The sequence below is a fragment of the Heloderma suspectum genome, chromosome 11 (genome assembly GCF_057233095.1).
Source record: "Heloderma suspectum isolate Gila_16-S chromosome 11, 16-S_ref, whole genome shotgun sequence".
NCBI lineage: Eukaryota > Metazoa > Chordata > Lepidosauria > Squamata > Helodermatidae > Heloderma > Heloderma suspectum.
This window is the reverse complement of record NC_139468.1, coordinates 12,217,331-12,244,940: the sequence shown is the minus strand read 5'-3', so window position 1 is coordinate 12,244,940 and position 27,610 is coordinate 12,217,331. Positions and strand designations below refer to the sequence as shown.

At 47.3% G+C, this 27,610-nt stretch overlaps 2 protein-coding genes across 6 annotated transcripts in view; one reads left to right on the top strand and one right to left on the bottom strand.

Annotated features, from left to right (window-relative positions):
- Positions 1 to 535: 535 nt before the first annotated feature.
- NEIL1 (nei like DNA glycosylase 1) lies at positions 536 to 12,900 on the top strand. Of its 5 annotated transcripts, none has more exons than XM_084816850.1 (10): positions 536 to 737; positions 1,732 to 2,208; positions 3,358 to 3,477; positions 3,860 to 3,923; positions 4,370 to 4,469; positions 5,532 to 5,656; positions 6,284 to 6,311; positions 10,993 to 11,021; positions 12,023 to 12,272; positions 12,534 to 12,900. In XM_084816850.1, exons 2-10 carry the CDS (start codon positions 1,733 to 1,735, stop codon positions 12,578 to 12,580), a joined length of 1,239 nt encoding a protein of 412 aa, XP_084672976.1. In that variant the 5' UTR covers positions 536 to 737; position 1,732; the 3' UTR covers positions 12,581 to 12,900. The 5 variants fall into 5 exon arrangements, with proteins under 5 accessions (XP_084672976.1, XP_084672974.1, XP_084672978.1 ...); XM_084816848.1 differs by having other exon boundaries at positions 10,993 to 11,054; XM_084816852.1 differs by lacking the exon at positions 3,358 to 3,477 and having other exon boundaries at positions 10,993 to 11,054.
- Positions 12,901 to 13,959: 1,059 nt separating this feature from the next.
- MAN2C1 (mannosidase alpha class 2C member 1) overlaps positions 13,960 to 27,610 on the bottom strand; it is a 42,294-nt gene continuing 28,643 nt past the window's right edge. The window contains exons 14-26 of the mRNA XM_084816845.1: positions 26,966 to 27,087; positions 26,150 to 26,235; positions 24,666 to 24,836; positions 23,709 to 23,791; positions 21,355 to 21,449; positions 20,886 to 20,990; positions 19,524 to 19,680; positions 19,284 to 19,427; positions 17,143 to 17,252; positions 16,403 to 16,482; positions 16,050 to 16,195; positions 14,798 to 14,901; positions 13,960 to 14,694 (exon numbers count right to left, since the gene is read on the bottom strand). Coding sequence (XP_084672971.1) covers positions 14,565 to 14,694; positions 14,798 to 14,901; positions 16,050 to 16,195; positions 16,403 to 16,482; positions 17,143 to 17,252; positions 19,284 to 19,427; positions 19,524 to 19,680; positions 20,886 to 20,990; positions 21,355 to 21,449; positions 23,709 to 23,791; positions 24,666 to 24,836; positions 26,150 to 26,235; positions 26,966 to 27,087 — 1,533 coding nt within the window. The 3' untranslated portion in view covers positions 13,960 to 14,564. The remainder of the gene's footprint in view (positions 14,695 to 14,797; positions 14,902 to 16,049; positions 16,196 to 16,402; positions 16,483 to 17,142; positions 17,253 to 19,283; positions 19,428 to 19,523; positions 19,681 to 20,885; positions 20,991 to 21,354; positions 21,450 to 23,708; positions 23,792 to 24,665; positions 24,837 to 26,149; positions 26,236 to 26,965; positions 27,088 to 27,610) is intronic.

The following is a 27,610-nucleotide window of genomic DNA, read 5'->3' as shown; positions in this document are numbered from 1 at the left end:
TTCTTCTCTTCTCATCTGTTCTTCCTCTTGTGCAGTTACATTGCAAGCCAGTGATCTTATTAAATGTCAGGTGCTTTATGAAGTAGTATATTAACACGCACATATGCACACAGCATGTATCCACTGCGTGTGTGTGCACATACTGCACATATTGCTATATCTATATAGATATATATAGATGGTATTAATAAATACAAATACACAGATATATATATATATATATATATATTTACAGTTTCTTCCTCTTTCATTGTGTGTGCATGGATGTGCATATTTGCGCATGCATGCGCACACATAAAAGGAAGAAAATGTAAACAGTGAGGCCCACAGGCTGTGAAATTCAAGCAGTACAGCCTGGGGCATATCCATGTACATGTAATGACTCCCTCTCTCACACGCTCCTATATTCCAACGCTCGCACCTAATGCAACAGGTAACAGCTGTTCCGCAGAACTACAACTCCCAGGATGCTCGGCGACGCTCCTCGTCCAATAGGAGCAGAGCGGGCGGTTTCCTGCATCTCCTTGTTTGCCGCGGGCGAGGACGGCGGCGAAGAAACAGGCGCTTCTCCCGCGGAGCTGCTGGACGGGGGTCTGCGCGATTTCGGGCGACACGCGGCGCCTGGCCGTCCGTAGCTGCGCACCGCCTGTAGCTGGAGCAAAGAAAGTTGGCCGGCGGGCTGGAAGGGCTGTGTGACTGCTCCGGCTCTGATGATAAAGCCAGCAGTTTGGGCTCAGGTGGGTTAGCAGAACCTGCAAAATAGCTATGTGTGCGGGCGTGGAAACGAGTGCATCAAGGTTCAGTTAAAGGTTCGGATTAGTTTCCCACCACCACCACACTATTTTCTGACCTGAATGATGTGGAGCAGTGAAGGGAACCTCTGAACATATGCAGAGTGCCTTTTCCACTTTCTCGCGCTCTCTCTCTGCCTTTTTCTTTCTTCTCTCTCTGTCTCTGCCTTTTCCTCTCTCTCTCTCTTACACCCCTTCCAAGAAACAACCGCCTATTCCTCATTGATTTTTCATCTACTGCAGCCAACCTGGTCCCTCTGGATGTTCTGGACTTCATCTCCCATCAGCCCCAGTCGGCATGGCAAATGGACAGGAATTCGGAGAGTTGTAATTTGGAGGGCATCAAGTTGGGGAAGGCTGATCTACTGTGGGTGCAGTCCAATGCCTGTTTAGACAGAAAAAAGGTTCTACAACGCCCAGCATGGCAGGCTGGGGCAGGCTGGGAGTTGTAGGGCTTTTTTTCTGTCTAAACAGGCATGGGATTGTGCCCTGAGTCCACTAAATTATTCCTTCCATGCATTAAACACTAATCTTATTACTAAACCTCCCTGCACCCCATCCCTTGTGCTAGTTTACAGTTTTGTTTTTATTAATTTATTTAATTTTTCACCTTTACAAGTAGAACACTTTTTTCTCGTCTTTTGTGAATTTAGTATCCTTTTTTTTTTTTGCTTGTTGGTTTAATTCTTACTGTTTTATGACTTATTCTTACTGTTAATTCTTACTGTTTTATGACTGTATATTTCAATTCTTCTTGTGAGCTGCCTGGGGTGGGGGACACATAAGGGGCTGAACAAAAAGCAGGATGTAAATATTTGAATTAGAACAGCGTCTCTTTGTCCCACTTTTAAGACATTATTTTAAAAGTCACCTTTTTCTCTCTTGCTCCTTTACTTAACCTTGGGGCCTTTCTCCTGTCTCTGTTCTTCTCCGTGTCTAGGATGCCTGAAGGCCCGGAGCTGTTTCTAACTGGCCGGTACATCAACGCGGAGTGCGGAGGGCTGATTTTCTCGGGGAAGGTGGAGAAGTCAGAGGTGAGCAAGAATCCAGAAGTGGCCTTTGAGAGCGACGGGTATCTGATCTCGGCCCTGTCGCGGGGCAAAGAGTTGAAGCTCACCCTGGCGCCCATCAAACGGGAGACTCCTCCTCCTTCCAAAGGACAGGTCTGCCTAGCCCAGACCCAGAAGGGAGCGCAGGGCCCGATGGACCTCGTCTTCCGTTTTGGCATGTCCGGCAGCTTCAAGCTGGTCCCGGCGGCTGAGATGCCAAAGCATGCCCACTTGCGCTTCTACACCAAAGAGAGGCCGTCCCGAGCCCTCTGCTACGTTGACGTCCGGCGCTTTGGCAAGTGGGAGGTGGACGGCACCTGGCAGGCTGACCGAGGGCCGTGTGTGATGCTGGAATACGAGAAGTTCAGGTGAGGGTCACCGAGTGCCTTCTGGACACTCACAATTGTGTCCATCCTTGCAGGCTGCTGACACCTCCTTCTTGGGTCTGTGGTGCCGTTTTGGCTACATAAGGATCCACGCTCAGAGGATGTATGCCAAGAAGGTCTTGGGGGCCGTATTCCAGTGGTGGGAGGGGCCAAAGGGGCGAGGCCAAAAATAGGAATACCAAAAATACATATTTTCATTTAAAGGTCTTACTGCCGGTAATTAAACCATAGGAGAGACATTTCAACCTTTTAGGATTCAGTCTCCTCACCTGAAGTCTATTAGTAGTACAGCTCAGACATGGGTGTATTAGCATGGCTGGCTGGGGAATACTGGGAGCGGTAGGACTTTATTCTGTCGAAACATGCATAGGATTGCACTCTCAATGAATTTATTTGTATACTTCATGATGGTGGACCCCGGGTTTTTTTTTCTAATTTAAAAAAAACCCCTATATTTTATTGAATTGAATGGAACTATCTTTTTATTGCTAAAAGCGATAAGCCATCGCAATCTGACGTATTTAAAACAAAATGCAAATAGGAAAATAAGATAAAATGGATTTATTTTATTCAAATTTTATCCTGCCTTTCCCCCAAAGAGTTCAGAGAAGTGTATATGGTTTGTAACTCCCCTCACTTCCCATCTTACCCTCTCAACAACCTTGTGAGGAAGGTCAGGCTGAGAGGGAGTGACTGGCCCAAGGTTACCCAGGGAATATCATGGCTGAGTGAGGATTTGAACCTGGGTCTTGACCATCTTAGTCCAACACTATGCCATGCTGGTTTTTACTTTCTGCCACATTTTAGTTCAGAGTTTTAGACTCCTGTTCAGTTAAAAGAACAAAGGAGTCTTGTGGTACCTTAAAGACTAATAGATTTATTCTGGCATAAGCCTTCGTGGACACTGTCCCCTTCAAGTTAGCATCAGAGACTTGCTCACCAGTCCATGAAAGCTTTTCCCAGAACGCATTTGTTAGTCTTTAAGGTGCCACAAGGCTCTTTGTTGTTCTGGCTGCAATAGACTAACGTAGCTACCCCTCTGGACACTGTTCAGTGAAGTGACCATTTCCTCTGTCTTTCCTCCCACCTGGCTCACGGCCTCCTAACGAACTTGGATCTGATCTGTACCAGGGAGAATGTGCTGAGGAATCTCTCCAATAAGGCTTTTGACAAGCCCATCTGTGAGGCTCTGCTAAATCAGAGGTTTTTCAATGGCATCGGCAACTACCTTCGAGCTGAAATCCTCTACCGGTGAGTAAGTGTGTCATGCGAGCTTGAATCACACGGGACGGAGTCTCCTGGGTTGCTTTCAGCACTTTGCTGTCTAAGTGCAGAAGGTCTGGAGCGAAAACTGGCCGACCAGAGGTCCCAATCCACCACACACCCTTTCCTCTGACAGCTGATAGGTTGGCAGTTTCCTGGCTTTTGTGCAATTTCCCCCCTTTCTAAAAGGTTGAAATGCCTCTACTGAGACTTGGTTACTGGCAGTAAGAACTTTAAGCTACAATATGCCGGTATTTGGGGTGGGGTGGGGTGGGGTGGGGTGGGGGGAGGGATTGCATGATGGTGCTGAAATCTCATCCTTCCAAATAGTTGGCAATCCTTGTTTTTCCTCACCCACGCCCCCTTCTAGGTTAAAAATCCCTCCCTTTGAGAAGGCGCGGACAGTTCTGGAGGACCTTCAGCATCGGGAACAGGTGAGAGAAGATATGAGGCAGGGGTGCAGGACTTCAGAGTCCCAATCCTGCCCTCTGGGGCTTATCCCCAGGTAAGTGACTGTAGGATTACAGCCTTAGATTTATTTGGGTTTCCTTGATGCAGGATTTTGACACATTTGGTTTTAGCACACATTAGTTCTGGGTGTATGTTGCATTAAAGGTGCAATCCTATGCAAGTTTAGACAGAAAAATGTCCTACAACTCCCAGCATTCCCCAGCCACCATGGTGGGCTGGGGAATGCTGGGAGTTGTAGGACTGTTTTCTTTTTAAACATGCATAGGATTGCACCTTTAATGCAGCAAACAAGCAGCAAGAAAGCTTGGCAGGAGGATGGTTGTACGAAGCATCTGGTTCGAGCATTTTTTGGCAGTACCTGTCTGTAGAGACTCCCTCTCATGTGAGCCCCCCGGTCTCCACCTTGCAGACCTCTGGCATGACGCTGAGCAAAAAGGTGAAGCTGAAACGGGAGAATCCCGACTTGCTGGAGCTCTGTCACATGGTACCCATGGAGGTCATCAATCTGGGTAAGAAACAAGATCTAAGGCTGGACCAAAATGGTGGCCCATTTGAGGTGGGAGGCGAAGTCCAAAACATCTGGAGGGCACCAAGTTGGGGACAGCTGACGCAGCATCACACTGATGGGCTTCATCTGGGAAGACCTAATTAATACTCCCTAACTAAATCTAGATAGGTAGACTTTCAAGAGGAAGTTTAGCCCTACAGTTTTATACAACTCTATCACTGTATGCAGGTAATTGTCAATAGGTTAATTCATGCTTGATGTTAGTTGTGTTTTCACGTTGTATTGTTCGTTGATGAAATAATAAAACAACAACATTGATGGGCTTCTGTGGGGAGGAAGAATCCCCCCCTCCCCAGCTGATGCTGTATTATATTGTACATTATATGAAGGTTCCAGTGTTCATAGGTAAAAATAAAACATTATAAGTCAGACCATCTATATCGAAATTTATTGCTGACTTGGGGATGGAGGCAAGGAGCAGTGAGAGCCTGTTTGCCTTTATGCCTTACTTGCAGGCTTCCCAGGGACATCTGGCTATCCACTGTTGGAAACAGGATGCTGGACTAAACAGGCCCTTGGGCTGATCCAGCAAGGCGGTTTTTAGATAATAACATATGAACAACTGCTTCTCAGTCACTGGCACAGGTGAAGTCTACAGTCAATTGCATATGTGTCAAGAATGTTTTACTGAGATTTAGTGAAAGCTCATGCAAAGAGGGCCACCAGATCAGGGATGGGGAATCTCACATTTGAGAGAGAGAGAGAGAGAGAACGAACCTGAATGACATGGCTTGTACCCTAGAAGTTCTCCTGAAGCAAAATATAATAGTTCCCATGGAAACCAGAGAACCGACACTGCCTTAAGTTTCTAGTCTTCATCATTCTGGAGAAAAACCTTACAAAAATAAGTGTGGACAATTGCTCAAAATGTTTTAAGAAACAAAAGCTGCAATCCTGAAAATGGGATGTAGTTCCCAATAAACTTGTGTAGGCTTGTCCTGTAAAGGCAGATAGGGCCAGGTTTTTAGTATTCACTTTTGTCACCTTGCCTTCTTCCTGTCAGGTGGGAAAGGTTATGACCCAGATAATGTAGTGGATTCCACAGCCTATGAAGAGTGGCTTCAGTGCTACAATGTTCCAGGCATGAAATCCCTGTGTGACGCCAACAGCAGGACTATCTGGTTCCAGGTAGGAATTGAAGTGATAGGCAGCTGTCTGGTTTCTTGAAAATGCGATGCTCTGATGCACTGCCACCTTTCCCTTCAAGTCTGTAGTAGAATCTGTACTGTTACACAGACATGTAATTTATTTTCACACTTTTTCCCCCGAGGTACAAAGTTTTGAAAGTTTTTTTTTAAAATTCTTAAGAGCACCCCGCTCCCTGCCCGCCCTCCAGTATCTGGAAGGTTTGTTTTTTTCTACTTAGACTTTAAAAAAAATATTTAAAACTTTGTGACAATCCTGCTCCACCCAAAAGCTGTTCAGCAATCATAAGAGTTCTTCCCCTCATTCTGAAAGGTTAAAATGTCTATCCTAAGCCTTAGTTGCTGGCAGTAAGAACTTCAAGCTAAAATATGCTGGCATTTTGGTACTTTGAGCCCCACCCCTTTTGCTTTCAGTCCAGCCCACCACTGGAATGTAGCCCACCCACCCCACAAGAGCATCTCCAAAACTGAATTTGCCCCTTGGCCTGAAAGTGGTTCAACACCCCTGGTCTAAGCTATGTATGACTAAGCCTCTAGCCAACCCAAGGCATCTTTGTGCTGCTGCTGCTGTCTTCCTGATCACATTCTCAGCCTGTTTCCTTCCACACAGGGCAATCCTGGACCAATGGCTCCAAAAGGTGAGCATTTGATTCTCCTCCTTGTCAGGACCTTGCTGAACCAGAAAGAGATCCAGGTGCTTTCTTTTCGACAACATTGTAATACTACTGGGGAAGGGGGGGACAAATTGCTTCAGATCCCTCCTCCAGTAAGAACATAAGAAGAGCTGTGCTGGATCAGGCCAAGGGTCCAGCATTCAGTTCACACAGTGGCCAACCAGCTGCCTACAGGAAACCCACAAGGACATGAAAGCAACAGCCCCCTCCCGCCCATGTTCCCCCGTGTTCCTCTGGTGTACAGAGGCCTACTGCCTCTGATACTGGAGGTCTCATAGAGCCATCAGGACTAGTAGGCATGGATAACCTTATCCTCCATGAACAGCAATGTTGTTGTTGTTGTTATTTACATTTCTATGCCACCCGATAGCCAAAGCTCTCTAGACGGTTTACAGAAGTTAAAAGCATTAAAATACAATATCAGTTGTTGGATTTGGGCTTCCACAATGGGGAAGACTCCCGGGTCTTCCTTAAGTTCATTGGATGGGTCTAGGGAAATCTTTCAGCGTAACATACCCTGTTGCGTGGCTAAAACAGGACCAGACCACTCAAGTGCTTGACATACAAAGGACTTTGGAAAAGTAAGGTTGTTTATGACTAGTGAACAGACCCAGCTTTGCATGGGTTAGAATAGCCGTTAGTTGATACAGCGAAACCTTCAATCAAACTTATGCAGCTGTCAGAGTTGGACCCATGGTATCCATCTCATCTGAGCGAAGTCATACCCACTGGCACTCCTAGGCATGGCACCTGCCATGTTGCACTCCCGATAACCTGCTGCGGGAGGGGTCTGTCCGCTCCATTCCCCTGAGGGGAGCTGCCCCACAGCAAGGAAGAGGGAGCAGATATATAACTCTCTCCCTTGGCCTACTAATCTCCCTTGGCTTCCAACTGCATGGACTGCAAAGCTACGTGCTGCTTAAGGAAATCTGCCCATAGTGGCTGAAGCTGTTACTGCTGGCTTCAACCCCATGGACACATTTAGATTAAGCCAAATTAACAAATGCAGTTTAAAACCAAAATAGACCCCGAGTCACACACCCCTAGGGACCCTTAGTATGCATGCTGAGTTTCAGATGCCTAGGTTTCATGGTCTTGGCGCTATGGTGCTCCCGGACGGACACACATGCTCTTTTATTATTATAGATATGTTTAATTCATCCCGTAACAAAAGTTCTCTGGGTGAATTATGGATACAAAAGAATACACACATAGTTCAAGAAACCATCAACAACAGGGAAAAAATACAATGTAAACCATATAAAAGCAGCCATGAAATTGAAAAAACTTGAAATCTAAAATGCCTGGAAGAAATGTCTTTGCTTGGCACTGAAAAGATAACAGCCTAGGCACCAGGTGAGCCTTCTTGGGGGAGGGCATTCCATAGACAGGTGCCCCAGTTGAAAGGCCCTCTATCTTGTAGCCACCTGCCTAGCTTCCTTCAGCAGGGGCACCCGGACGAGGGCTTCTGAAGATGTTTGGCTGCAAAAGACAGTAACTACCCTGAGAGCCCAGAGCTCAGTGGTAGAGCACCTGCTTTGCGTACAGAAGGTCTCAGGTTCCATCCCTGGAGACATCCCTGGAGAGAGGGACATTTTTCTCCCTCTCTTAAAATACTAGAACCTAATTGGGTCATCCCATGAAGCTGATTGGTGGGAGATTCAGAACAGATAAAAGGAAGGACTCCTTCACACAGCGCAGAGTTGAACTATGGAATTCGCTATGTGCCATCAAGTACCAGAGACAATGAGCCTATGTACACCAGTTGCTGGGGAACGTGGGTGGGAGGCTGCTGTTGTACTCGTGTCCTGCTTGTGTTTTCCTGGTCGACAGCTCGTTGGCCACTGTGTGAACAGAATGCTGGACTAGATGGACTCTTGGACTGATCATGCATGGCTCCTCCTGTGTGCTTATCGCTGGCATCTCATAGAATCATAGAATAGTAGGGTTGGAAGGGGCCTACAAGGCCATCGAGTCCAACCCCCTGCTCAATGCAGGAATCCAAGTCAGAGCATCCCTGACAGGTGGCTATCCAACCTTGTCTTGAATGCCTCTAGTGTGGGAGAGCCCACCACCTCCCTAGGTAAGTGGTTCCATTGTTGTATTGCTCTAACAGTCAGGAAGTTTTTCCTGATGTTCAGCCGGAATCTGGCTTCCTTTAACTTGAGCCCATTATTCCGTGTCCTGCACTCTGGGATGATGGAGAAGAGATCCTGGCCTTCCTCTCTGGGACAACCTTTCAAGTACTTGAAGAGCACTATCATATCTCCCCTCAGTCTTCTCTTCTCAAGGCTAAACATGCCCATTTCTTTCAGTCTCTCTTCATAGGGCTTTGTTTCCAGTCCCCTGATCATCTTTGTTGCCCTCCTCTGAACCCTCTCCAGTTTGTCTGCATCCTTCTTAAAGTGTGGTGCCCAGAACTGGACACAGTACTCCAGATGAGGCCTCACCAGTGCTGAGTAGAGGGGAACTAGTACTTTCTGGGATTTGGAAGCTATGCTTCTATTAATGCAGCCCGAAATGGCATTTGCCTTTTGTGCAGCCACATCACATTGTTGGGTCATATTCAGCTTGTGATGGACAACAATTCCAAGATCCTTCTCACTTGTAGTGTTGTTGAGCCACATATCCCCCATCTTGTAACTGTGCATTTGGTTTCTTTTTCCTAGGTGCAGAACTTGGCATTTATCCCTATTATTCTGTTTTCTGCCCAGCGCTCCAGTCTATCAAGATCACTTTGAATTTTGTTTCTGTCTTCCAAAGTATTAGCTATCCTGCCCAATTTTGTGTCATCTGCAAATGTGATCAGCATTCCCTGCACCTCCTCCTCCAAGTCATTCATAAAAATGTTGAAGAGCGGTACCCCACTCGTTACGTCTCCCCAGTTGAGAAGGTCCCGTTGTTAAGCACTCTTTGAGTCCGATTCTGTAGCCAACTGTGGATCCACCAGATCGTTGTTTCATCTAGCCCACTTTGAGCTAGTTTGCTCATCAGGATATCGCGGGGCACTTTGTCGAAAGCTTTGCTGAAGTCGAGGTATATGATGTCTACAGCATTCCCACGGTCCACAAGGGAGGTGACTTGATCAAAAAATGAGATCAGATTCGTCTGGCAGGACTTGTTTTTGACAAATCCATGTTGGCTTCGAGTCATCACTGCATTGTTTTCAAGGTGCTTACAGATGGATTGCTTTATCATCTGCTCCAGAATTTTCCCAGGGATTGATGTCAGACTGACTGGTCTGTAGTTCCCAGGTTCTTCCTTTATACCCTCTTTGAAGATAGGGACAACGTTAGCCCTCCTCCAGTCATCTGGCACTTCCCCCGTCCTCCATGATTTCTCAAAGAGAATAGACAGCGGTTCTGAGAGTTCTTCTGCCAGTTCCTTTATTACTCTAGGATGCAGTTCATTTGGCCCTGGAGATTTGAACTCAAAGTAATGAGGTGTTCCTTGACCTCATTCTCCCTCTTTCGGGAGAAGACTAAGCCAAAGTAGGAAATGAGCACTTCTGCCTTTTCTTTGTCATCTGTTATCATTTTGCCATCCTTATTTAATAGCTGAACAACCATGTCTTTCCTCTGCCTTTTACTATGCACGTAGCTGAAGAAAGCCTTTTTGTTGTTTTTAGCATCCCTCGCTAACCTCAGCTCGTCCTCAGCTTTAGCCTTCCTGACGCCATCCCTGCAATTCTGTGCTCCCTGCCTGTACTCTTCCTTTTTTACTTGGCCTTCTTTCCACTTCCTATATGTGTTCTTTTTTGTTTTCAGGTCATCCCTAAGCTTTTTGTGAAGCCACATTGGCTTCTTCTGTTGTCTTCGACCTTTTCTTCTTGTTGGAATTGTTTGTAATTGTGCCTTGAGAATTCCCTATTTAAAAGCTCCCACCCATCTTGGACTCCTTTTCTCGTTAGCGTCGCTTGCCATGGGACCTTACTGATCATTGTTCTGAGTTTATTAAAATCACCTTTCCTAAAATCCAGGGTACGCGTTTGACTACACTCGGCTTTTGCTTCCCTTAGAACCAAGAACTCAAGTACAACATGGTCGCTTTCCCCCAGAATGCCTGTAACTGCCACTTTATCCACTAAGTCATCTCTGTTGGTTAGGATCAAGTCAGGGATAGCTGATCCTCTAGTTCCTTCCTCTACTTTCTGTAGGAGGAAGTTATCCACCACACAAGTCAGGAATTTCCTGGAGGGGCCATGTTTTGCAGAATTTGTCTCCCAACAAATATCGGGGAAATTGAAGTCCCCCATTACTACTACATCATGCTTCCTTAAAACATTGGCTATTTGCTTTTCAAAAGTTTCATCCTCATCATCTCCTTGATTGGGTGGGCGGTAGTAGACTCCGACCACCAGGTTCCTTTTATTCTTTGCTCCATTTATTTTGATCCAGATGCTCTCGATGGGGCTACCAGTCTCCATTTAGAAGGATCCTGGGCAGCAAGTGATGTGAGAAACTGCTGCCTTGAGACCCCGGAGAGCCGCTGCCCATTAGAGCAGACAATCCTGAGTTAGCTGGACAAGCGATCTGACCCGATATAAGGCAGCTCCTTATAATTTAAGGGCATAATGGTGATCTTTTGAAGATGATACCGACAACATTTGGAGTTGGAGTTTTTAATTCGTTTTTTTGTTTTGCAGAAGGAAAGTCACGCAAGAAACGGTTGCAGGTAAAGTCTGAGCCTGATGCATCAAGTCCAAAGGTAAAGTTAGTTCTGGTACAATGCAATGTTTATACCTCTGCGGGAAGTAGTTCGCAGTAGTTATGGAGGTGCCTCTGCACCATTGGTCTGCATCTGCCCTTTATGAACGTCCTGGGACTGTTAGCCCTGAGCGTTGAGCTCCTTTAACCAAAGACCTCAAGGTGGAAACAGTGCATAACCACCAGAAAAGAATGTTGCTGGAAAGCAACACAGCTACCTTGTTTACAGTACTAAAGCCCAGGGTGCGAAGGGGGGACAGGAACACTATGGACCAGTGGTTAGCAATTGGGGGCTTTTTCCCTCTTACGTGCTGGCTGAGATTGGTGCAGGCAGAGGAGAGAAACGGCAGCAAAATATGCCGGCAATACATGCTGTGTGTGTTACCAGGCTCCAGGAGTGACTGAGAATGGCTGTAAGGAAGTTGGCTGGAACCCCAAGACATATGAACCTGCATTCTGTGAGTTGAATCATAGTCCATCTAGGCCGCAGTAGGCAACTGGTGAGCCTTCGAGATGGTGTTGGACCGCAACTCCCATCAGCCCTAGCCAGCATAGCCAGTGGTGAGGGATAAGAGGAGATGCCACTCCGTCCCAATTTCTGGGGGGCAAACAGGAGAAGGCAATTGCCTTGGTAGCCTGCTGGTGGGCTTAATGGGAGCATCTGTGTGGCTACGGAAAGCAGGATGGTGACCTTGATCAGCCTCCCCAAGTGGGTGCCCTCCAGCTGTGTTGGACTATCACTCCCATCATTCCACCCCAAGATTGCCATGCTGGCTTGGAATGATGGAAGTTGTCATCCAACACATTTGGAGCGCACCAGGCTGGGCTGATGATGGCTGGCCAGCCTATATCAACCTTTGGCGTATCTAGCTGGGCTCTTAGGTCTCAGGGTTGCTTCCCACGTGCACTCTCCCTTGAACTGTAGAGATGACACTTTAGCTTTGCTTTGATCATGTCGCCTCTGCCTAGGTCACAAAGCTGGTTGCTAGGAGAAATTCTAAGATCAACACTCCTCAGGAGGCTGCTATGGGAACGAGGAAGGCCGTAAGGAAGAAGAGGAGCAAAATTGTCCAAGAAACGAAGGATGCCACTGTGCTGAACAGAGCCAGGACACCAATCTCCAGGGCAAGGAGAAAGAGCTCTGCTTTGCAGGAGTCTCCACCGATAGATTCTCCGGCTGCATCTCGGAAGAGGCGCGCATCCACTCGGAAAAATAGGGGTGAGAGATGTAATCTGGTTTTAGGTTTGTTCGCTTTATGGACCCACAGAGCATCCTTCCTCAACCTGGAGCTGCCCAGATGTTTTTGGACTTCAACTTCCATCAGTTCTAGACAACATGGCCAATGGTCAGGCATGCTGGGAATTGTAGTCCAAAATATCTGAAAAGTACCAGGTTGGGGAAGTCTGCCATAGAGCAAACTGATCTCAACTAAAGTGCCTGCCAGACAAGCCACCTAACTGTATTTATTTTCCTTTGTAGTTAAAGCTGATGCTACCCCAAGATCCAGGCGGGTGAAGGCTCAATAACCATCCTGGTGCGGCATGGCCTCCTTGCATATTATGGTCTGGCCTGTGCACTGCTGACACAGACGCGGATAAATGCTATGGCTCTAATGTAGCTTACTTATGTGGGTTTCTCAATCCCTACCCTGCAACGAGTGGCGCGTGAGAAGAAGTTCGCTAATGCAAGAACACGAGGGAGATTCTGTCGCTTCTGTTTTTAAATCCTGTTCAGGAACATACAGCAGCAGTGCTATTTCTAAAGGCATTTTATACAGATTATTTTCTGAAATTCAGCTGGGGTGGCAGTTCCACCGTCTCAACACTGTTCAGGACAGTGAATGGGCCTTGTGTGTGAGAAAAACTAGCAGGAGATCTTCCTGCCATGAGCCTTAAAACCTTGTGGTAAGAGATAGTGCTGCAGAACTCCGCAACAGAGGAACAGAGCACACCCCTCATGAGCACACCCCTCCAGTGTGGCCTTCGTAGGATTGCACTGTTGTGTAACATGCAAGAGGAAAGCACAAGCTGGCAACATCCTTATATTCAACATCTGCTTCTCCAAAGGCTTGGGCCTCTTGTTGCTGCATTTTTGTATCAAATTGGGTACAGCCCTGTTTCCTAAAAGAGGCAGCTGTGGGTACTACCTTCTGGAGAGCTCATAGGTGTGTGTGCAAACGAGATGGGGAGTTACAAGGTGCCTTTGTGCGTAAGATTTTTAAAATGCAAACAGCATCATGAAGTGGGGAGGGGGCTGATAATTATAGGGATCATAGAAGGCATAGAGGGGCGATTTAACTGTTTCCTCCCCTGCTGCAGTCCTGAGGGAAATCCCTCCTCTAAAGCTGGAATCTGCCCTCCTCCCCTTGCTATTGACACCAATGGGAAATTTCCTCCCAGTGCAAATACTAGCTTCAGAAGAGGGATTTCCCTCAGGGCTGCAGCAGGGGAGGGAAATCTCCCCTCCATGCCTGCTGTGATCCCTATAGTTATCAGCCCCTTCCCAGCCCCATGCTGCTAACAGCATTTTTAAAAGACATGCAGCATCTTAAATGCAAAGGTACCTTTAACTTCACATCTAGTTTGGCCCTCAGCACTTATACCTTCTTTCTTGAAGGAATTCCTGTCCCATGCTGGCCTTCAAACCAAAGCTTCAGTCAAGCTGATCGCCAACTTGACTAGAGAGATTTCTGTTCAAAAATGAGTGGAACTTGATTCGCTCTACCTATCCCCCTAGATTTGAAACGGTGGCATGTTTTTACCGGTTACTCAATGAAATGTTTTTGTAGCTTTGGCAATATCATCTTCTCTCTGACGTACATTTTTAAAGTGCTTTTCTTGGAATCTGCTTTTCGATGCTAATAAACATGTTTGTTTTCTTTAAAGAAGTGATCCTAGACAGTTGGCAAGAAAAAAGTACTAGTACATCTCACCTCTGCTCATTTATTATTGGCTTCATTCCACTTTTTAAAAAACATGAGGTCCTACAGCTAGATCACTAGGTGACTTGAAGTAGATTCGCAAGAGTTTCTGACTCCCAATTGTTTAAGAATAGTAACAGGGAGGATTTTTATCCCCCCGCCCCCCACAAATGAGGCTGCTATAATTCCTGATGCGTAATCGCTCCAGTGTCGATTTGTACTTGAATATCTAGGTCACCCTTCCTCAGGCTGGTGCTCCCCAGATGTGTTGGACCGCAACTCCCATCGTTCCAAGCCAAGATGGCCATGCTGGCTTGGAATGATGGGAGTTGCAGCCCAACATATTCTGGAGGGCACCGGGCTGGAGAAGGCTGATGCAGGTATAGGGCTTATGGGGTGTGGTAGGTCATTAGCTCCACCCACAGCCACTATTTTACACCTGGCTTCAGTTGGCGAATCACAACTTTCTAGTAGAAAAGAAAAACTCGGTGTAGATCCTGCGGTGTCCACCCGACACCTGCCCCCCATGGCAGGCAGAGAAGAGGATCCAAGGAGATGGTGAATCTGTACTCAAAGCAGCCACGCGCTCTTCAGCTGCTGCCTTGCCGTTTCAAGATCAACATGACGGACTGCACTTGGAAGGGCGTAAAGGAAAGCTTCAGGCCGTGCTCCTCCAGTGGCAGGCGACTGCTCGGAGCAGAGCGCTCAAGGAGGTCACACCTAAGACAGGAGAAGGCGATAGGATTGTTTAAAAATGGAACTCTTTCAGCAAGCCCGTTGTCGTAGCAGTACTCTTCCCACCTCCTTGCCGCGCTCCACTTACATGACTGCCTCTTGGACTGGGAGGCTTGTTTGGAGCCAGGTGTCCACAGTGCTGCCGTGCGACTCATAGAGCCGGACTATCAGTGCATCTGGCCTGTCCTCAGCCTGGAGGAAGACAGACGGACAGACAAGTTGCCTGTATTCAACACAATGCTCTTCCCCAGTTTTGTACAGTCACTCCTGTTTTCCCCCTTGTGACACGGCTGAACACAGAGGAAGACATGAGATGGAGCTTAGAGGAAGCTTGCCCTAGGAGAGTCTTCCCCCACATAGTGAGCTCCAGATGATTTGGACTACAAGTCCAGCGTTCCTTATCATTGGCCATGCTGGCTGGGGCTGATGGGAGTAGTGGTCCAAAGCATCTGGAGGGCACCAGGTTGGGGAAGGCTGCTCTACAAGTTTAATAGATTTTTATCTTCTGCCTTTCCCTCACGGTGAACTCAAGGTAGTCTACACAGAACTCCCAGGCAGTCTCCCATACAAGCACTGACCAGACCCAGACCAGCTTAGCTCCAGCAAGGTGGCTGCAGCCTGTGCCTTCAGACCAATGCCCTTGGAATGATGGAAATTAATCCATTTGCTGGGTTTGCTCATGAAGAGAGGCAATCAGGCCACTGAAGAAGGCCCACTGGAAATCCACGTCAGTGTACACACGCCATCCCTGGCATTTCCGGCTTTGGAGACCACTAAGCGTTGCCCTTGCCCTTTCAGTCCTAGGGACAGAACCACAGCTCAGTGACAAAGCAGACACTTTGCAGGCAGAAGGTCCCAGGTTCAATCCCTGGCATCTCCAGTTGAAACGGACCAGGTGATAGGAAAGATTTTCTCTGCCAGAGATGCTGCCAGTGAAGACAACAGTGGGCTAGTGGACAAAATAGTTTGACCAAGTATAACAGAACTTCCTATTTTACTGTCTTAAGAGCATAGGAAGCTGCCTTCTACTGAGTTAGACCATTGGTCCACTTGGCCCAGTATTGTCAACACTGAATGGCAGCAGCTCCCTCAGGTTGCAGCCAAGACTTTTTCCAGCCCTACTGGAGTGAATCAGGAACATGCAAAGCATGCGCTCTACCAATGAGCCACAGCCCCTCGTCATAGCCTTAAGGACTAGAAACTTCCTTTTAGGGGGCAAAAACAGAGAACTTCAAGAGGCTGACTGAACTCTCTCCATACTGCAACTGAGGACCCCTGGATTATACCCACCTCTCCCCACGATCTCATGCCACACTCGTCCTCTTCCTTTGGCTGCTTACCTGCTTTATAGTTTCCAGAACAACAGCTGGGGACTGCACAGAGAATGCACTCCAGGCTGGACACCGTCCTGAGATGCTCAGCATTGTGTGGAGAGGGAAGTTCAAATTGTAGGCCTGATGGATTACCCCTGCCTCCTGGAAGGAACCTGTTCAGAAGAAAGTGAAATGGTGGCAGCAGCAAAGATCAGTTTGCAATACAGGAACCATCGTAGCCGATGCAGCCCTGTGATCAGCAGAGGGCTATCTCCTCCCCCACCCCCCAACCACACTTGGAGGGGGGCTGCAGAAGTAATTTGAAAAAGCTCCCTTTGCACTCTTGTCAAATCCGGGGTCAGATTCTTAGACTTGCTTACCCAGATGAGGCATCACTGCATAGGTGAACTGATGGCGTCCAACATCTGCAGTGGCATCGGGTGACTTTGGAGCTCGTAACCTTCACAGGGAGAGGGGGAGTAATATGTTATTTACTTAATTAAATTAAAAAACAAAGAAGAAATTAACAGCCTTTCTACTGAAGAACAGCACTCAAGGCAGCTAGCCTTGAATAAAAACAAAAACCTAACCGAAACATAGCATAAAATAACTTAAAAACACAATTAAAACACAACCATCAGAGAGATAAATAGGACCAGCCAATCAAAAATCCTTTTCAGCGGTAGACCAGCGTATATGCCAAAGTCCTGCCTGCATAAAAACATCTTTGCCTGCCAGTGGAAGGACAACAGAGATGGCGCCAACCCAGGCTTCCTCAGCAGGAGTTTTGGAACCTGGGTGTGGCCACCAAGAAGGCCCTCTCTTCCGTCCCCGGGACCAAGAGAGGGACCTACCGCTAGGTCATTTGTACAGCAAACTCTTGTTACTGATGACACCCTTATATCAAACGGTTGTTCCCAGAATTGCTCTGGCTGCTCCATGCCTGCCATGTGGAAAGAGGCAAATCGCAGGTGTTCACAGGGTTGGAATGCACGACACACGGGCCTGCATTTGTGGGCTCTGTTCTTTGGCACCAAGATGCGCATCCACATTGTGGGGACAACAAAGCACCCCCTCCAGAAATTAACCGGTTACGCCCAGGCCGGCCGCCAGAACTCACAGGGAAAGGCTCATCACGTTACCGCGGACCGAGCAGCCATATTTGCAGTCGTTCAGCAGCGCAACCCCAAAGCCGTGCTCGGACAGGTCCATCCACTTGTGGCTCCAGACCTCAAGAAGGAAACAACCAAGCAGGAGTGAGTGGGTAACCGGCCTCCAGAACAGGCGTGAGCAGGCTTCCGGCTTGCAGGATCTACTTTGGCTCTCCCTTCCCCGCCCCGTACATTGCAAGAAGGCGGATTCTGATGGCTTTGCCTGGTGTAGCGAGGCCAGTAGTCCGGGAGATGATGTACAGCAGGCATGGGGAACCAGTGGCCCTCTGGATATAGTTGGACCACCACAGCTCCCCCCATCCCTGACCATTGGCCGTGCTGACTGGGGCTGTTGTCAGTCCAGGATCATCTGGGAAGGCCCCAGCTCCACATCCAGATGTAAGGGATAAAGAAGGGGAGACAAGCCGCCATGATTCCTTGGGAACTTTGGGAATTCTTATTTATTTACAGTATTTATATACTGCTCCACATCAAAGATTTCAGAGCGGTGAACAACAAGATAAAAGAATAAAACCCCATAATTAAAACAAAACATTTCAAAAGAACAGATTCTGAACTTAATAAACCACAGCTGGCCACTCAGGGAAGGCCTCTCGAAATAACAATGTCTCCAGGGGGTGCTGAAAGCAACACAACGTTGGCGCCTGCCTGACCTCCAAAGGCAGGGAGCTCCATGGAGAGGGGGCCACCACACTCAAGGCTCTTTTCCGGGTGGACTCCAGCCGTGGCATGGGTCCACATGGAACCACCAGGAACAAGCCCTCTGATGACCTCAATGACCGGGCAGGTTGGTAAAGAAGAAGGCGCTCTCTGAGGTAACCTGGTCCCAAGTTGTTTAGGGCTCTGTACACTCGTACTAAAGCCTTAAACCTGGCCTAGTAGCAGATAGGCAGCCAGTGCAGTTCCCTCAGCAAAGGAGTCACATGCTGGAAAGGGGCAGCTCCCGACAACAGCCAAGATGCTGCTACGTTCTTCACTAGCTCCAGCTTCTAGAGCAGCCTTCAGGGCAGCCCCACATAGAGCTCATTGGAGTAGTCCAGTCTTGAGGTTACTACTGCCTGTACCACTGTAGCCAAGCGATCCCTGCCCAGGGATAATTCTCAGAATTGGCAAACTGTCTAAAACAGGTGTCGCACCTCCTTCAGTGCAAGGGCCGAATTCAGTTTCTATCAAATATTGTAGCTTAAAGCCCTTACTGCCAGTAACTAAGCCCTGGGAGATGCATTTCAACCTTCTAGGATGGTGAAAAACCCACATAAAATCCGGGAAACCTCCAAACTATTGACTATGGAGGGAAAGGGATGGGGTGGGAGAAAGGGGCCTGGCCATCCGGGGACCCTAGGCGAACTGTATTTGGCCCCTGGGCCTGAGGTTAAGAACATAAGAGCAGCCCTGCTGGATCAGACCAAGGGTCCATCTAGTCTCTCATTCTGTTCACACAGTGGCCAACCAGCTGTCGACCAGGAACTCACAAGCAGGACATTATCCAACCCGCTTTTACAGCCATCCAAAGTGGTGGCCATCCCTGCAACCTGTGGTAGCAAATTCCATAGATTAACTCTGCACTGTGTGAAGAAGTCCTTCCTTTTATCTCTCCTGAATCTCCCACCAATCAGCTTCATAAGATGACCCCGGGTTCTAGTGTTTGAGAGGAAGAAAAATGTCTCCCTATCCACATTCTCCACACCACGCATAATTTTGTAGACCTCTCTCATCTCTCCCCCTACCCTCCTTTTTTCCAAGCTAAACAATCCCAGCTGTAGTAACCATGTCTCATAGGGGAGATGCTCCAGCCCCTTGATCATTTTAGTTGCCCTTTTCTGTACCGTTTCCAGCTCTACAATATCTTTTTTTTAGGTGTGATGACCAGAACTGTATACAGCATTCCAAGTGTAGTCACATCATAGATTTGTATAGGGGCAGTATGATATCGGCAGTTTTAGTCTCAATTCCTTTTCTAATTATGCCTAACATGGAGTTTGCCCCCTTTTTTTTTTTTTTTGCACCCCTGGTCTAAAAAACTGGAACAGGGCATCCAGCAATGCTACATCAGCCCTGAGTCCCATGCCAAGGCTGCCGGCAGCCTCACCTCAAACCGAGCCCAGTCCCAGGAGGTGTTCCAGTGCGTTGGTCTCTGCAGGTGGCCAAACTGTATCTCGTACGTGGCGTTTGGGCTCCGGACCTTTGCCGGAAATTCCACCTTGAGGAACCGGTGGGCTTCATTCCAGTCAACCTATGAACAAGATGCAAACATAAGACAGAACATCGGAGGTGCTACAGCTCGCATCACGGGGAAAGGGCTTCAAGATAAGATATAAAAAGATCAAACCTGAGTCTGGAAGCGGATGCAAGAGGACGCTACATCCAGGATGATTTCTTGGCTCAGGGTGCTTTTCTTGCTGATCTGCAGGGAGAACGTCACACTGCCTCGTAGCCCCCCTGCCAGGGCAATTTCCAGGGGCTTAATGAGCTGTGCGATGGGCTTCCTGAAAAAGAGATATTTACAACAAAAGAGTTGGTCCAGAAATCAAGGTTGGGAGGAGAGCATGGGGGACAGAAGGGTTGGCTTTGTTTTGCATAGGGAATAAGTTGCTTGTCCACATGACTGAGGACAAAAGCCTGTTAACTGTTTGGGCTGAACATCTAGAATGTTTGGGCCGAACATCTAGAACATCTTAACTGTTTGGGATGAGCATCTAGAACGTGCTGAACATCTAGAAAAACCAGGAGTTCTGTAACAGCAGGTTAGATTTCATTATGCTCCCCATCTGTCTGTTCTGCAGCCCTCCCATCCCTGTCAAATGAAGCTGCATTATACAAAGTCAGACATTCGTCCGTCTCGCTTGGTATTATCTCCCATGACTGGCAGAGGTTCTCCAGGGTCTTCAGCAGAGAGAGGACTCTCCCATCATCACCTGCCATCTGAACCTTCTAACTGGAGATGGGATTCAACTTGGGAACTTCTGCATGCCAAAGCAGGTGCTCTACCACTGAGCTGCGGGTCCTCCCCGAATAGGAGGCCTGCTGAATCAGACCAAAGGTCCAGCTAGCCCAGTATTGTCTACTCTGACTATGAATAATCTCCAGGGTCTCTGACAGAGGTCCTGCTGTCACCTGCTTTCTGGTCCGCTTAACTAGAGGTGCCGGGGATTGAACCTGGGACTTTCTGCATGTGAAAGCAGTTGCTTTACCACTGAGCTATGCCCCCCCCCCCCCGCATTTGTCACTACCCTCCATTGATCAATTGAATAATCTATTAAGAGCTTCCTTTGCAATCAGTTTGAAGGGTTTTCAGATGGGGATTCATCCCATCACTTTTACGATGAGGTTTTGTATCTTTGGAGTGAATTGAGTTTTCCTATTCGTTCCCACCACCCCACTCATGATAACGCAAGTCTCTGCTAAGTCCTGCTTGCTTGTCTTTTGTCTTGGATGAAAATTGTCCAAGTGGTTGAAACCAAATCCTTGCATTGGTGCAAAATGTATGACTGTAAGCATCACTGTTTGATTTGCATTTCCAGTTGCTGAATTTTGGAAAGGGAGCAGGGGGAGAGAATGAATGCAATAACTTCCTGCCAAGAGAGGCTCTCTACCATTTTGTTGTTTGCCAGAGTCCCAAGAGACAGAAAGATTTCTGCAGCATGCAGATCAGAAAATTCTAAGTGGTACCCATAAGGCAACAGCCACCTACCTGGTCTCCAAGTGATAATCCATGACATCCCATGCATCCCAGTACAACGGAACATCATCAAATATCACAAACTGGTTAGCACAGCAACCTTCAGGGACTGACTCTCTGGAACAAAACACACAGTCAACAGAATTCTGCTGCTCCAATTTCCAGCCAATGGGTGGAAATTGCAGGGAAGCAGATTTCGATTAACGTTAGAAGAAACACCCTAATGGTAAGAGCTGTTTGAGAGTGGAACAGACTGCCTCAAGAGGTGGTGGGCTCTCCTTCATGGGAAGCATTTAAAGCAGAGGCTGAACAGATACCTGGCAGGGATGTTGTTGCATCCTTCATCTCGGATCTTACACTGATCAGGAGGTTGGCCTACAAGACCTCCAAAGTCCACTTCCAACTCTAATTGTATGACTCTAAGGAATTGCATTTTTGACTGAAGAATAGTCAAGTAATCAATATTTGGTTTTAAAAGTACCTCTTAGAATGGGTTAAGCAAAGTGATGTCACACGCCCCATAGTATCCAGGTGGACTTGGACAACACCGTTCTCCATGGTCACAGAACCGTCCGCCTGGGAAGAAAGTTTTAAGAACGAACTAAAATCTTCAGATTTCCCAAATTAACAAAAACTGTCTTTGAAGCTTTAACAATGCTGAAGAATGCAATCATATGCATGTTTAGACAGAAAAAGTCCTATAACTCCCAGCATTCCCCAGCCAGCATGGAATGCTGGGAGCTGTAGGATATTTTTTTCTGTAAACATTCATAAGATTGCACCCTAAGGCAGTTACCCTGAGGGCTGAAGGCTTTAACCTGCTAGAACTTTGGTTCTGTCTACATGGAGAGTGAACATAAAGCAAGGAATAGGTGGATGATAGGTGTACTAGGTTTTGGAGGCATCTCATGAGTCCATGTGCTCATAGAAGCAACATGTTTGCCAGTGGACACTAATTTAAGGCTGCAATCATATGCAGCAGCTCGACAGTGCTTCACACGGGGGTCTTTCCTAGCCCTGCCTGGAGATGACAGGGATTGAATCTGGGACCTTCTGCATGCAAAGCATGAGTTAGTAGTTAAACTACTGCAACAGTAGTTAGTTATCTACCAAAAAAATTAATGAAAAGATGTTCAAATGACATAGTTAAGTAGTAGTTGTAATTACCATTCAGATATATGAAAAGTAGTTTAACTAGCTGTAGATTTAACTACTGCCCGTCTCTGAATATACCTACTCCTAACTAACACCATAGGAACCACTAAATAAAATCTGTCTTGGTTCCTGGGGATGTAATCTAAGAATTGTGAGAAATTAATTTAGTATATCCATTTTCCAGCCTTATATGTTTTCAAAGCTGTTTATAGCAAGTTAAAAAACAATTAAAACCTATTTGATATACAAATGAAGCAGTAATATATACATTAAACAATGATGTGTGAACAGCACAGAGAGAGAGAGAGCAGCACAAGTCATGCCATTAAAATGCCAAACTTCTAAAGGTGAAATGAAGACAATTGAGGGAAACCTCTTGGAGGAGAGTGTTCCAGAGTTTTAGGACTGCTACCGCAAAAGCCCTATTCCTACCAGAAGATGGCCTAGCATGCAGAATGGCCAAAAATGAGAGCAGGACTTTGGCTGCAGACCTCAATTCTCAAGGTGGAACTCATGAGAAACATGGCATCTTGGCCTCCTTTTCATTCTTTATTCATAGCTGAGCATGGCTTCTGCATGGTCCCATCTCAAGGATACTGCAGAGCTGGGAAAGGTGCAGAAAAGGGCAACTCAAATGATCAGGGGGCTGGAGCAACTCCTTAGCGAGGAAGGGCTACATCGATTGCAGCTTTTTAATTTAGAAGAACCTTCCCCAACCTGGTGCCCTCCAGAGGTGTAGCACTGTAATTCCCATCATTCCCAGCCAACGGCCATGCTGGCTGGGAATGATGGGAGTTGTAGACCATCACATATAGAGGCCACCAGGTTGGGGAAGGCTGGTTTAGAATAAAATGGCAACTAACCAAGAGGTGGGAGTTGGAGGATGTGACAGAAGTGTATAAAATTATGCATAGTGTCGAGACAGTGAGTAGAGAGAGATGTTTTTATCCCTCTCTCCGAATACTAGAATTCAGCGTCATCCAATGAAGCTGAAGGGTGGGGGATTCAGGACAGACAAAAGGATGGACTTCTTCACATGGCGCATAGTTAAGCTATGGGATTTATTTCCTCATGATACAGTAACGGCCACCGATTTGGATAGGGGATTAGACAGATTCACTGAGATACACCTAGCAATAGCTGCGAGGCATGATGGCTATATGCTGCCTCCAATTTCAGAGGTGGTATGCCTCTGAGTTCCAGTTGCTGGGGAGCAATAGTGTGAAAGGGCTACTGGAACTCATGCCCTGCTTGTAGGCTTCCCAGAGGCATCTTCTTGGACACCATGGGAAACAGGATACTAGTCTAGACAGGACTTTGGACTGGTCCAGCAGGATTATTCTGAGGTTCATTGGGGGCTATGATGCATAGCTTTCCTCTGCACGGGGTGCTACTCAAGTTTGTCCAACTACCAGAGCCAGTACAGTGTAGTGGTTACAGTGTTGGACTAGGACTCGGGAGATCGAGGTTTTAATCCCCACTCAGCCATGGAGCTCAGCAGGTGGACTTTGGGCCAGTCACTGACTCTCAGGCTAACCTACCTCATAGGGGTTGTTGTGAGGATAAAATGGAGAGGAGGAGGACCATGGAAGTCGCCTTGGGCTCCTTGCAATAGGAAAGAAGGCAGGATAGAAATGTAATAATAAATAAATAAAATACTGAAGATGCAGAAAAGCTCACCTCTTTGGATACGGTCACAGGATGTGGAGGAGGCAACGAATCCTGAATGGCACAGTAGCCCATGCTGGGAACCGTCACCAAAGCTGGTGTCGAGAGGCACAAAAAGAGGTACAGACGTTGTCTATTTTTACCAGAATAAATTCTAATTAGCTTAAAGGCAGAAGTATTTGCAGGGAAGGGCCCAGAAGCCTCTGGAGGCCCTTACTGTGACCCTCTGCATTTTATCTCATTTCCACTGGGAAATGGGGGGGGGGAGCTTCCTGCAAGGTGCCAAGCTATGTGTGCTGAGCAACAGATTTAAACACGCAAGTCAGCGTCAAGGGCAGGCATGGTGGGGCACCTACCGAGGGTCCACACCCCAGCAGGGGCCCACTGACAAGAGCCTCCTGGAGCTGCTCTTCCTCTTCACGCTTGCAACCTGCTTGTTAACCTGCTTGTTCACCTGCCTCTTGCTCTGGCCCAAACAGCGGATAGTTGCCACCACCTACTTGCTCTCTGCCTGCCAAGCAAGCGGTAGCTGGTGAGAATGGTGGCAAGAAGGAAGTCAGTGAGAGAGGGGGCCCAAGGAGGAGATCATGTCCACAAAACCTGGAGCCTGCACTCTGTAGGACCTGCAACAAAGTGCTGCAGCATGGAGTGCTCTCTGTTCAGGATTCCAGCTACTCCATTCTATCCCTCCTTCCTCCACCCTGTTTTCCATTTTTCGCTACAGTCAGTCAGCATTGCATGGTCCCTGAGCACGTTCAGTCCCCACTGGGCTGGGGGTTCTGCCCCAATAGGGGTTTCTCTCCCGCACAAAGGTTTTTTGTAGCTCTGCAACTTCAGGGTCCTTTCCAACTCTAAGATTCTATGGATGCAAGTTGCACTGAAATCAGTGAGGCTAGCTTCTGCCGTTGCTTGCCTAGAGCTTAATCCACCTGCAAATCAAATGGTTTAAAGCTGGAGCATCGCTACCACCTAAAGTCTCGGATCCTCCTGGGCTCATTTTGGAGATGACTTCAGTTCGTTCCCACGGCAAGGTGTTGACCACAAGGATGCTTCCATCGATCTCTCGACTGCATGCCAATAGGTCTCCGAACAAAGACTGCATGGCGTCCTTCAGAAGCTGAGCTCCGGCACTGCGGATTTCTGGGGGGGAAGGAAAAAGTATTCCCATTATGGGGGTTGCCCGTTCACGGCAAACTAAGGTGGTATTAAATCTTAGAAAATGAAGTTTGTGCCCTAGAAGTATCATCGTTTGCATCGTTAACAGCACATGACCAAAATGTGAGAGGGAGAGAGAGGAAGAGACAAGAAGTGGGACATTTTAACTAACACTGCCCCAATTCAAAGAAATCATAGCCATTCATACAACGTTTAAAATCTGCCTGCAGAAAAAGAAACTAATTTTAAAGAAAAAAGGACACATGGGTTAAAAAAAAAAATTCTACACGCACGGATTGCATTTGGACATCAGGCTAAACCACAGCTTATTGCAACAGGAACAAACCTAGCCACCCTAGTTGACTTGAATGCTCTCCCCATTCTCCTCCTCCGGCACAGGTGCAAGGAAGAGATTAGAGGTTTCTGCTTCCGTTTTTGATTAACCGGGGCTTGCTATGTCATCTGAGCCCTATACTGTGGAAGGCCACCCACTGCCAAGGACTCTGTCACTCTGAGAGTCGTTGGTGGGGGACAGGATCCCCCCCTGGTCTACACTGACCGGCAGTGGCTCCCCAGGTTTTCAGACGGGTCTTTCGCAGCCCTGCCTGGTGATGCCAGGTGTTGAACCTGGGACCTTCACACAGAGTATATGCTGTGCCACTGACCTATGGTCCTTCCCCACTGAAGTGTGGCCCTCAGCAGGTGAGTGACGACGACAACCCCAAAGCCAGCCCTGCGTCCCCTTACTGTGCATGTTTCTGTCAGGGTGGACACTGAGCCCATAGAACCTCAGAGCAGTTCTGATTCTGAGGAGGAACAGCCATCCGTGGGAGAGGAGCGCGCTCATCCCTCCCAGGCCCTGCAGCTGGCACAGATTCCTCCTGCCGGCATTCCAGACAGAGAGCAGTCCTGGGAGTGAAAGAGCGCGGGAGGAGGTCTGGCTGGATGCTCGACGCAGACGCAGAGAGCAACGAGCTATGGAGGGTGCGGAAAGGAGGCGTAGTGCCCGTTTGGCGCGCAAGCAACGGTCATGTCCAGAGGACCCAAGGGAAAAGGGGAGGGACTCTCCCTAGCCCATAAGTTCAGGATCTGCAAGTGATTCTCGTTCAAACGGGGACCAACTGTTTCCAACCCAGTGGCATAGGTTACTCTGCTGTTCATAGCTTAGTCGCTGGTGACAGAGTTATTACGTTGTAAAAGGAATAAAGCCTTGAAAAAAAATCCTTTGTCTGTGTCTGGAGTTGGCTACTGGAGTAGACTGAAAGAGGCCGGCTAGGGCCCCCTGACAGTTTCCTCACCTGAATAGTACCTCATAGCATCCTCAGCTACAAGTTGGATACAGCTGCCTGGCAAGACATCGTGGAACTGATTTAGGAGCAGCAGCCTGCAGCCAGAAGGAAAAAAAGGTGATCTGTTTTCGATGTAACACCAAAATCATGGCTTAGCGCTATTTGAGCAAAAAGATGTGCACCTTGAGCTCACACTCTCTCCACTTCCCTTCCAGTGCAGCCACAAGGGAATTGGAAGCATTGGCTTCCTGTTTTAAAACTAACTTGAGTTCACTGTTATGCCAGAACTGGGGAAACTAGTAAATTTAACTAGTTTATTCTAACTATGGTTTGTTAGCAGGCCAGAAACATAAACCATGGTTTGTTCCTGGCTCATTTCCCAAAACAACTTTAGAATTAATTTTAAAAGTGGGAAGTAAGTTTCTAGTCCACATTGTACCTCCGGAGGTGCTGAAACTTAGCAGAAGGGTATTGGAAAGAACTTTTCCTCGACAAAGCAAAGCTACTCAGAACTTCAATGTCGTGGAGAAGGTGTTCACACTCCCGATTCCCTTTTTTAATCTGATTCCAAAAAAAACACACCACAGAACACATTTGGATTCTATAGAAATCAAGGAACACCAGCTTATTAACAATGTGTGCTGGGAGGGCAAATAGTTTTGGTATCCATGGATAAGCCCACATGGTGATTTGTCTCTCCCTTTTAGCCTTCAATCCTAGTCTCCTACTCACACTCCTCCTTTAGGATTTGGACACCCATACTACTGCTTCTACGGCCACAAGATCCCATATTCTAGAAAGCAGAGAATATTTACAAAGTTGTACCTCCAGAGGTGCTGAAGCTTAGCAGAAGGGTATTGGAAAGAACTTTTCCTTGACAAAGCAAAGCTACTCAGAACTTCAATGTCGTGGAGAAGGCGTTCACACTCCCGATTCCCTTTTTTTATCTGATTCCAAAAAAAAAAAAAAAAAGAACACACTTGGATTTTACAAAAATTGAGGAACACCAGCTTATTAACAAAAAGAACAGATCAGATATTAAAACCCGATGCTATTGAGCAAAGACTGTAAATATTACAGTGCAGTCCTATGTACGCTTACCCAGAAGTAAGTCCCACTGTGTCTAATGGTAAGTGAGTATAGTATTGCAGCCTTAATTACTGTATAGCACCTGTTGATGACACAATCATAAACAGTATTAAAGCTATTCAAAATGATCAACAATGTGGTTGCTCTACTCCCTGCTAGTAGAAAAGTAGCAGCACATCAGCAACAAAAGTTCTAGCCCACCCATCTCCCCCTTGTGTTAGCTTTCTGCTTTCAGGGAGTTTAAAAAAAAATAGGGAAGCATTCAGAAGTGTGATTCCCCCAGCTGCAGTAGTACACAATCCATTTCACCACCCCATATTGAGCACCTTCTTCTTCTGCATGTGTCATTTCCAGCCTAACATTCTCCAACTTTCATTTCGT

Bases quoted from the DNA above. Each gene is read 5' to 3' on its own strand.
- NEIL1 (XM_084816847.1), top strand. From the start codon at position 1,733: ATGCCTGAAGGCCCGGAGCTGTTTCTAACTGGCCGGTACATCAACGCG. The intron at 3,924-4,369 runs GTGAGAGAAGAT...TCCACCTTGCAG, and splicing joins ACCTTCAGCATCGGGAACAG to ACCTCTGGCATGACGCTGAG. The intron at 6,312-10,992 runs GTGAGCATTTGA...TTTGTTTTGCAG, and splicing joins TGGACCAATGGCTCCAAAAG to AAGGAAAGTCACGCAAGAAA.